Source organism: Triticum dicoccoides, chromosome 7A, assembly GCF_002162155.2.
Source record: "Triticum dicoccoides isolate Atlit2015 ecotype Zavitan chromosome 7A, WEW_v2.0, whole genome shotgun sequence".
Lineage (NCBI taxonomy): Eukaryota > Viridiplantae > Streptophyta > Magnoliopsida > Poales > Poaceae > Triticum > Triticum dicoccoides.
In genome coordinates, this window is record NC_041392.1 from 460,346,152 (window position 1) to 460,356,599 (window position 10,448).

Consider the following 10,448-nt stretch of genomic DNA (forward strand, 5'->3'; position numbering starts at 1 on the left):
GTACACGCCCTCTAAAGTAAATCCATCCACTGCATTGGCTGTTGTTACATGACATAGTTGTTTCTGTTGCCTAATTCGGTGGCGTGGACAAAAGGAAAAGTAGTCTATGGCTATGCTATGCACGATATTACATGCTTAGATACTTACTCAAATTCACTTCTTGTCATAAACACAGTTGAGCAGTTTCTTTAGCCTGTCAATATATTTTGCCAGCATGCATTCACCATGACCAAGTGCTACACCCCTATGTACTGGCATCTCACCGACCTGGCTGACTAGGTAATTGTCTTTCATTTAAACAATTATGTCCTCTGTTTCAAAATGCAAGTACTAGAGCGCTTCACCTCAAGGTTAAGAAATTTTTAATCTAAGGTGAGCGGAAAAAAGGTCAACTTCTCCACCCTTTTCAAAATGTACAGTTTGACCCAATTCTACTATACAGGGAAAATAAATCCTACAACCAGGTGTAGTTACACCCACATCTCATATACTACCATCGGGTAGCATATATACTACTTTATCATTTTGAGTATGTTCATATACTATTACTAAGATGCTCCAAATCGAACTACGTGGAAAAGTTGCAACTAAGCCCATCGTTTTTAGTATATTTTTAAAATACATTCATATTTGTACATAAAAAAGAGAATGGTAAAATATGGTGCATAGTACTTAAGAAGTACTCCCTCTGTAAAGCAATATAAGATCGTTTAGTGATCTAAACGGTCTTACACTACCTTCACAGAGGGAGTAGTATATATATACTCAGTACTATGTAAATATTCCTATATACTACTCCCTCCAATCCATATTACTTGTCGCTCAAACGGATGTATCTAGCACTGAAATACGTCTAGATACATCAGTTTGAGCAACAAATAATATATACGTACTACACGTACAGTCGTACATACCCTCTGGTAGGGTATGATGGATACTACCTATAATGTATGAAACACACATGGGTGTAACTTGAACATTTATTTCCATACGGGCACTACATAAAACAAAATCAGGGGGAAATGATACCTTATACTATTATGAAACACTAGGAGGCTTACAATCGTGGTTATAGGTTTATAGCCATCCAAGTTTGCCTAGTTCCATAATTTATTCACTACAAGTCAAATTTTTATTTCCAAGTTCCAACTTGAAATAAACAGAAGTCATCCGATTTATCAGAACCTCGGTTGGGTCCAAAACTCCCATAAACCCATTGATCATAGTAATACCGTGGAACTAACATGCTCCATTGTCAAAATGTAAAACACTGTTGTTTATCAATGGCACATACCATAGTAAGTTCTCTTCCACAATCATATGATGGTAGCTTAATGACGAAATGGTGAATCCTTAAATCCCAGAGAAGTTTCTTTTGGTTCACAGACATGTACCTAAAATCACGTTTAAACAATGACCCAAGTTCTACTGGCAATACCACAGTACGGAAAATATAGAAGTAAATGGGGGAGAACTTACTCTAGTTTGGAAAGAAGTCTTGTTCCAAAATTATCAAAACAGTTTAGCGAGGAAAGCACCTGGGTGAATGCAGAATGGCTAGGATATTATTTGGCATTTAAACTTGCATAACTTCCTCCAGGTGATAAAAATCTCGAACCAAGTGAGAGTTAACAGTATGTATTTAAGTATTCGAAAGGCACAACAAGTAACAATAAAGTGAGCTGATGCAAAATCCAGGATAAAAAGTGTATGCCTAAAAATCAAGTTGATCTAGGAACAACATTTGTGAGAGATTATCATATTCAAGATTAGAGGATTTGAGTCAGGGCCTCCACTACAGTTTTCGTTCAAAAAGGATAGTAGGATTCAACTCTGCACTTCTAGGAATTAAGGAAAACGGATTTTACAGAATGGGGACTATAGTTGCAGTACACGTTACTTAAACAACACGTGTGGTCACAAATTTGTTTCAATTGATAATCCAACTACATTATTGGCTATTTCATATATCTCTTGCTTCATTAACAATGGTTAGTTATATTGAGCAAACTCATATAACAAAGGAAGACACCAGAAAATACTACAACTCTCCCAAACAGTAGAGCGTAGATGTAGAGCATGAATGCTTACCCTATCACGCTGGAATTGGAAAGAGGAAAACAAATCATAGATGTGCAGCAGATTAAAGAAGAGTTCTGGTTCGTATATGGCATTGAATTCCTGGACAATAACCTAACAAATAACAGGCAAAATAACTAGAATCAGCAATTAAGGACACCGCAGAGGTACTATGTAATGAATTCAGCTCTCTTCTGGAAAGAATACAGGTACCCGTGTTGAAGCTTCTGAGTTTTCGTTTGACTTCGGAAAGTCGACTTGAATACTGATAACAGGTGCGCCTAGACCATCACCAGTGCTACACTAAAATATCTTACGGGTTAAAGACATACAGTTCAGAGAAGGGTCCCAAAAATATCTTCAGGGTCAAACTGTAATGTGTACCTTTTCAGCCAGCAAGACTTTATTTTTATTCAACGGGTTAGTTATCTCAAGTGAATCAAGCCAAGCAAGGATAGTTGCTGAATCATCCCATATTTTATATTCAGTACCAAGACCAGTAAACATCCCATCGATAAGCTTCATGCCAAACCTCCTAACCAATCAATATAGCAAAGTTAGACGATGAAGAAGGGGCTCACATATAAGATAAACCATATAAACAGGAACAGAAAATCGGGCAGCAAATAACAGCATAGTAAGAAGCAATTAGTTGTTGCTTAAAACAGAATGAATCAATGGAGTGTTCGCCATTAGAGTGGTCTTTTGGAGTACTTATGCCTTACTATCTTGGGAAATACTCCCTCCGTCCCAAAATTAAGTGTCTCAACTTTGTACTAGCTTTAGTATAAAGTTGTACTAAAGTTGAGACACTTATAAAGTTGTACTGAAGTTGAGACACTTATTTTGGGACGGAGGGAGTAATAACTAATAGGCACAGACTGTTTAGAGCCATCACGGAAATATTAACCAAAAATGGCAAAGATTATCACTCACTAAATTATTTCTATGGCACAACAAAGCAATACCACACTGGCTGTAAAGCTATTATGACAAATAACAAATTTTTGCAACATAAAATATGAAATAACCAGGGAGATGAAGCAGGGAAGAGACACTTGCCTGGAGGTGACAGTTGCGAGTATTTGAGGAATAGATAGTCTCAAAGAGTAGTGGTTTTCCTTTGTCAGATGATTTTCAGCAGAAGAAACAGGATGAAATTCTGTTCCCTCGTAGATATCCTGAATGAAAAACTAAGATGTTAGAGCTGCCTGTTCCTAAATAGCAATTGCATTAAAATTGGCTTCCTTGTACAGGATAAGTGAAGAGCTGTATACTTCAGAGTGTATAACCTTAATAATGTCTTCTGAAACAACACCAGCAAATGAACTAGTGTCAGCTGTTCCACCAGCACCAAGCATTCCAAGAGAAAGCCAGTTTAACCATCCTCGGCCTGCCCCTGCTGACGGCTCATCAGTTCGAGGACTTCCTGGACTAGAAAAATTGTCTTTTGTAGATTTCACAGACAAATCCTGCCAACAATATCCAGCGAGATTTTAGCACAGGTGCCCATTTCCAGCCCACCGCCTCCCCCCTGCCCGCGGAAAGAGGCAGAAATGTGTTCTAACCTCTAAAACATAAATACGTGCGCTCTATGGAAGAACCTAAACAACTGCAGATTTCATTCTTGTGTTGAGAAATGAGAAGAAACCAATATAAACCCTTGAAGTATCATTATCCAAGATTAGGAACATTTAGCAATTGGCTAGGCAAGTGGTATAGCGATAATGCGCATGGATGTTAGATGTAAAATGTTTAGGCAAAGAGTACAGTTTTTAGTGGCTCAAATGCCTATAGGTGGGCAGTTTCAACTTTAGCGGTTAAACTGATAATTGATGAAAACAATTCACAGTATTACTATATTATTCTTCACATGAAGTATCAAGTACCTGTAGTTGTTGTTCTGCAATTGTTCTGTAGCTAACTATATCATCTATATCACATTCTTTGTCCAGAGTTTCCAGCTTTTGTAGAATGTCTTTACTTACAAGCTGAAAATAGCAAAACTTCAACAAAGTAAGCTAGTGGAAAGCATGGTATGAACAAACAATAACATAATGTACATCCTGTGCTATTATATTATCTAAAATCGAATAGGAAATTAGTCTATACAAAGAAATGTTGTTTACTGGCAAGAGGGAATAAAAAATGTGCAGTACAATGTATATACACAAGCTAGAACGGTTGCAGAATCAGAATCACCAACCTAAGCCGGGGCTATGTAGCCTGTGTGACCAATAAACAAGCATATTAACAGGATCTAGACAAACAAATATGACTGAAACAAAATTTTGGTCAGACCCTATCTACATTAGAAAATGACGAGGAGCAGTGAGTACACCATACAATACAAGATGTATATGTGACATCTCATATTTTCATCCCTTAGCCAATTTCGTTACACACAAATGATACAGAATGTCAGTCCAACATGCACATGATTTGTGATAATGTAAATTTGAGCAAGGAGTACATCTTATCACAAATTTCGCCTGACATAATTTAAAGTTGACAATGTGTACTATAGACCTCCCTCCTGTTCTATCGGCTTTCCTTTTACTTTATGTAACATACAAGTAAGAGAGATTATAAACCTCAGTCTTGAGCTATATTACAGGCAAGAACTCTCTGTTCATGTGTGTGTCGGAACCATTTACAGAATTATGAGAAAAATGCATGCTATACTGAGAAAATCACACAACCTGTCCTTTCTGCAAGAGCTCCAATTTCATTCGGTACAAATTGACATATTTCCGACGGTCCTCCCTGTTAACATACAAACAGGCACACACATCAATCTAGAAAACAATAGAAGAGAACAACTGTGGATGAAAGATATATTTTGTTAATATCACTTCAAACAAGATCATCAAGCAGCAGCACATCAGTGCAACAGGTTTGTAAGCAAGTAAACACCAAGTCATAAATCATTAAACTGGAATTGTTTAAACAACAAAGCCTTATCTTCTGCTTATCATTTTTTTAAGATCAATGGTTGTTAGGTCAGAATAATAAACCAAGTCAGCGATAGCTAGTATCATCTATAGCAAAGAAAATGCCAATCTTCTATTCCTATCTGTCAGCACATAGGCTACATGTGTTGTTCAGGTGCGAAGCTCTGAGCTCCCTGAAGCTTTTTAAAAATATCAAGTAGAAGATATATTTACGAAATAATTTAATGATTTTGCTATCATTGACAATCTATACTTGACATAAAAAAAGAAAGCATCCAATCATCAGGCTCCCTGATTGCCCTCAGAAACAAAATTCAAGCAACCTTCAAACCCATATTTACACTTGTTTTCAATATTTTTATATTATCCTGTCTAGCAATAGTTGCTGCCCATTCAACTATAGATTTTCTGCTCATTTCACACCTTGCTGATCAAGTTGAAAAAAGGGAAGAGCTAATACAAAACTCACAGTCGCTTCCCCAAGAACCTCCAAGAGGTTTTCTTCAGTCTTCTTTCAACGTCTGCCATGATAGAATCCTTGGCATACTGCCACCACATTATCTGCCAACCTTTCTGTCTCTTAGATAAAAAGCTCTCAGGCGGGCGGTAACGACCATATCTGTGAAATAGCAGCAAGAAACATTAGAGGTGGTTCTAATTTGGTGTTAGATTTCATTTACCATCAGCAAATCCTCACGCCATTTACTGTTTGTATTCAGCAAATCAGTGAAACCAAGGAGTTCATTATTTCGAGCACAGGTTTAAATGCTAGGAAATTTTACACTGTCCAGCATTATTCCATCAAAGGCAGAAGATGAAGGGGAGTATTGTGCATTAAGGCTTACATTTAGGCTGGAACAAGATTTCATGATGAAAAAATAACAATAAAGCCTATGCTTGTCTACGAACAAATACATGGAACCTATGATAGATGTCGGTAACCAGATAATAGTTTTTGGTCGTGTAAATAGACCAGCGTACTTTGTTCGCAGAGCACAGATGGTGAAGTGATCACAGAGATTCAAAATTTGCTGAAGCTGGATTTCATCTATTGATAGAACCTACAAAGAAGATGAAACATGCAAGGATAAATCAACTCCGAAGTGATTAACACATCAACACTGCTAAAAACAGAAACGAACCAATGCAGTTAGTTCTGCAGTCATGTCATACTGTGGCACACCATCACGCTTTCCGGAGTTGTTGGCCTGTGATGCAGATGAAATTTCATTAGAACAAGCTGCTCAGCATTCAGCAAAAACTAAGAAGGGCTGATCTGAAAGTAACCAGAAAGCTTCTGAAACCCAGTTGCCAAACAAGACTACCTGATAATACCATAATTGATGAGAATATGTAGAGAGAAGAGATGCACTTACAAGCACAGACACAGTCACACAAAATGGATTTATAAGATAATCATCTCTTGGGTGGGCCAACCCAAGACTGAAATTAGACTGAGCATCAGTAAGAGCACCAACATCATATAGATTCTGCTGTTCTTCTAACTGTTGACAGTAAATTCCAACATTCGATATATTTATCTTCTTGTTCACTTCAGCTTGTCTGGACCTAGCCATCAATGACCTAAAGTGCCCCAAAAAATACACATTTACAATCAATAAATCAAATGTTTGAAATACCAAAAGATTTTCCAAAAAAATGCAAGCAGCATATATTTTACAATGCAATGACAAACAGTCCTGATGGTTTCATGATATATCGCACAGCAGCTATACCCACACATAAAACCAAGTCAGTAAAGCAAGCTACTATACAATTTTAGGCCACCACAGTTAACTGTCAAGAAATTTAAAAAGTTAAATTTCTAGTGGCATTTTGGATTCCTTCAGGACTCATAAGTCAAATCAGCTATGCAGAAACACTGTGTAGAGTTGTGCTCCAGTGTTAAGTTGATTACTTTAAAAAATCCCAATGATTTTTAACACTTAAAGAAACTTCACTGGCTTCCAAGCATTTTCGTTACTTTTAATCAAGCATCTCAGTTTTATATGTCTCTGAATAATTTTAATTCCTAATTAAAATTTAGTGATCTTCAGTACTACAACCGTCAGGTTGAATACAAAAAATATTAGACTTAACTAGCAGATTGAAGCTTTGTTATCGGTTTAAATAAAAAGGATAAGATGGCTTCGGTAACTCACATGGCAAAACTTTGCTTCTGTGTATCTGTTTGTATCGAGAGACTGCTGAATTCCAAACCAAATATGAAGCTCCCCTGTATATTACCAAGAAAAACAGGTCTGAGAATCAGCAGGAAAAATAAATAACGCTGAAGATAAGAATTGAATATATGGGGATACACGCGTGAAATGCACTTGAAAAGCAATGAGTTTGCTGCTAGGTTTATCTGTAGCGCAACCGTTGATGTTATCGGATTGCAAAGAGTATCGAGGAAGTTTCTGTGAAATATCGACCTGTGGATATTCCGAGACAGTTTTATTAACAATATGCAAAATTGGTATGTATGCAGATATCAAACTAATTCCTTTTGAGTTCAAAACAAGGTGCAAAATGTGGCAACACATAAAGTACTGCTTAACCTTTATGCTTTAGAAATAGCAGGTATGCCTCTGCAAACCTACCACTGGGTTATACTATCAAAACTCCAAAAGTAGACCATTACATGATATTTAGAAGAAGAAAATCGAGCAGTGTAATTCCAAACACTAGGTAAAAATAAAGAAAAAATGATGAGAATTTGATGGACAAGAACTATGGAGACATAGAGGGGGCATGGATGAGTTTTGGAGATGGTCTCTTCATGGATTTATAAATAATACAAGAAATAGTCCACCACCATAAGTTCCTCAAAATCTGATTGATACAAATTAAAACCAACTGTCCACATGATAGCATAGCACGCCCAAAGATGGGTAATTATTAGTGTGGAATACTTTCTAACTTTTTTCATCTGGCAACAAAAGCATACTTGAAAGTTGACTAAAATAGATATTGCATCTAACACTCGGTGCACAGAAAGTGAAAATATGATATAAACTTGCGTACCTGATCGTTGTGGGATTCAACATATATGATGTGAACATTTCGTATGGAAACTTGGATATTGTCCAGTATCTGCCAAACGGAGCAAAATTATCAGTGTTTTGGCATATCAATGTTACTATTGTTCAAAGAATAAAATTGTAAGCTTGTTACCTTTGCTGACATGTAGGATAGAAGTGATTGCCCCGTTTGGTTATCTAGAAGTCAAAAGAATTAGGGTTTTCAGGAATACCTTTCAGTGTGTTAACTCGGTATAAATAAACATGCAATTTGCAAATGTTATATTAACAGTATGATAAACATAAGCAAGTAAGTGTTACGAATTGGTAACAGCTAGTTCATCACTGGCAGCCTTCAGATACTTGCATACAATTTGATAGATAAAAATGTCTCCGGAATGTGTGTTTGTATCTTGATGACACTGGTCTACACATTTAGTAGTTAGCATATGTACCTATAGATCGCGGATTTTTATACTCCCTCTGTTCCTAAATATAAGTCTTTTTAGAGATTTCAATATGGACTACATACGGATGTATATAGACGTAGTTTAGAGTGTAGATTCACTCATTTTGCTCCATATGTAGTCCATATTGGAATCTCTAAAAAGACTTATATTTAGGAACAGAGGGAGTATAATGCATGCTAATGCACATGCAAGAAGATAAAGAAAAACAGCAAGGACACGAAACCTGAAGTTACCACTAGCAGTCTAGCACAAACAGCTGAAGTTAGCATGTTGATATTGAAGTGAATTGCAGTGACAAACTGATATCTGAAATTTGCAAAAAAATGATGAAGATCACAGGAATCGAGACTGACCTGTCACTCTTCTGGAAAATTTAGCGAGCTCTATAGCATTAAGTTTAGCCAATTTTCCAGCTAGTTCTCTCTTACCAAGTGAATCGGATCCCCACTGATAAAGAAACAGCGTATTTATTGGGTCAACACAGTGGAAACACCATTGGCAAGCTAATTGAACAATGTAAAACCAGATTCAGCGACGTGCCTCAGAATCCTCCCGTGGATATGCACATACAAACACATCTTCTATAACAATAATTATAGGGTCCCATCCAAGTTTTTTCCATGGAATCTTTATGCTTAACTTCCCGATTCGACCTGTGATAACAGCAGAATGGAAACTTACGACTTAGGATAACACATAGTTTTACCTATACGTGCCAAAATAGCAAAAATAGTGTTGGTAGCATCCAGCCAAGCAGTCTGAGTGGGATCATAGATCATACCAGTCTTGAGTGCAAAAGGCAACTGCAGGTAGTCGAAGGCTTCCAGAATGAGCTCTACATTTTCCAAATTTATTTCCTCTGCACAAAATGAAGTCATCAAAAGTTTAGCCACCATCAGGATCAGAGAGACAGCACAATCCAGAGCTAAGGTGCAAAATGTCAACAATTCTAAGAAGAATTACTTGGCAATATGTATATCAGTATCCATCACCGATGCAACGCATAAACAGGCGTAACAACGGAATCAATACAACCCGTGCACATAAAAATCCCAGTACGATCAAACCCAATGCCAGTCACGCCTTAATCAAAACACAAACATCTGCAGCACTAAACGCAGCCATGGAATTAACCAGCGAATTTACTGCTGCGGCAGCCGAGGGGTGACGAATTGGAGAACAGTGGGGACCAGGACAGCAGCTGGCTCGCGGGTGATTGGGCCAACCCAAGTAGCGGAACGCGGGGGTGTGGTCTCTACTCGCTAGTGTTCTTGGGAGGGAATCGAGTACGAACCGTTCCAGATGCCGATCTTAAGCTGCTCCTTCTGGATGCCCTTGACGTAGCGGCCGAGCAGGCCGGCGAGCACCTGGCTCACCACCCCCTCGAACATGGCGGCGGCGGCGGAGGAGGAGGAGTCTCCCTAGCGAGCCCGCGCTCCCATGGGGCGGGGGAGGAAAGGGCAAGGAGGCGAGGGGTGGAGTCGAGGAGGGGGCGAGGCCGTCGAGGGAAGGGAGTGTGGGGAGAGGAGAGGAGAGGCGAGTTGGGTTTGGGACTTCCGTTTGCTTGGAGGAGGAGGCGGAGGAGGACGACGGCGATTCGTGTCGTTGATGCTCGGGCATTCCGGCTCGGTGCGTGCGACCGTGCGATGTACGCGTGTACGGTGCTCGACCTGTATTGTCCGTCTATTTGGCAAACCTATTTTCTTGGACCCCAATCCTGGCGCCCGTTCGCCATGGAGTATCGGAAACTTTTTTAGACGGGACATGCCTGGTTTTGACGGGAGCAATTAGTTTTTTTTTTACGTCTGACGGGGAGCAACTAGTTAACAAGCGCTCGTAACAAGCGGTTCAGGAACGTTCCGCGTGTGACAAGTATCGCGTGTGGAGCGTTCCCGCAAGGAAAAACTAGCTGGCATGGTGGG

General features: G+C 38.8%; 1 protein-coding gene across 4 annotated transcripts in view; it reads right to left on the minus strand.

Moving 5' to 3' along the window:
• LOC119327430 (vacuolar protein sorting-associated protein 13b-like) overlaps positions 1–10,125 on the minus strand; it is a 30,046-nt gene extending 19,921 nt beyond the window's left edge. For 2 of the 4 annotated variants that reach the window (XM_037600540.1, XM_037600538.1), the window contains exons 1-21: positions 9,821–10,125; positions 9,308–9,385; positions 9,067–9,179; positions 8,880–8,973; positions 8,211–8,254; positions 8,061–8,129; positions 7,355–7,468; positions 7,196–7,269; positions 6,410–6,617; positions 6,176–6,241; positions 6,015–6,094; positions 5,503–5,652; positions 4,782–4,845; positions 3,969–4,070; positions 3,372–3,551; positions 3,142–3,260; positions 2,464–2,614; positions 2,293–2,382; positions 2,092–2,193; positions 1,480–1,538; positions 1,295–1,394 (exon numbers count right to left, since the gene is read on the minus strand). In XM_037600540.1, coding sequence (XP_037456437.1) covers positions 1,295–1,394; positions 1,480–1,538; positions 2,092–2,193; positions 2,293–2,382; positions 2,464–2,614; positions 3,142–3,260; positions 3,372–3,551; positions 3,969–4,070; positions 4,782–4,845; positions 5,503–5,652; positions 6,015–6,094; positions 6,176–6,241; positions 6,410–6,617; positions 7,196–7,269; positions 7,355–7,468; positions 8,061–8,129; positions 8,211–8,254; positions 8,880–8,973; positions 9,067–9,179; positions 9,308–9,385; positions 9,821–9,917 — 2,154 coding nt within the window. In that variant the 5' untranslated portion in view covers positions 9,918–10,125. The remainder of the gene's footprint in view (positions 1–1,294; positions 1,395–1,479; positions 1,539–2,091; positions 2,194–2,292; positions 2,383–2,463; positions 2,615–3,141; positions 3,261–3,371; positions 3,552–3,968; positions 4,071–4,781; positions 4,846–5,502; positions 5,653–6,014; positions 6,095–6,175; positions 6,242–6,409; positions 6,618–7,195; positions 7,270–7,354; positions 7,469–8,060; positions 8,130–8,210; positions 8,255–8,879; positions 8,974–9,066; positions 9,180–9,307; positions 9,386–9,820) is intronic. The other 2 variants (XM_037600539.1, XM_037600541.1) reach the window with 2 other exon arrangements.
• Between the last annotated feature and the right edge of the window lie 323 nt (positions 10,126–10,448).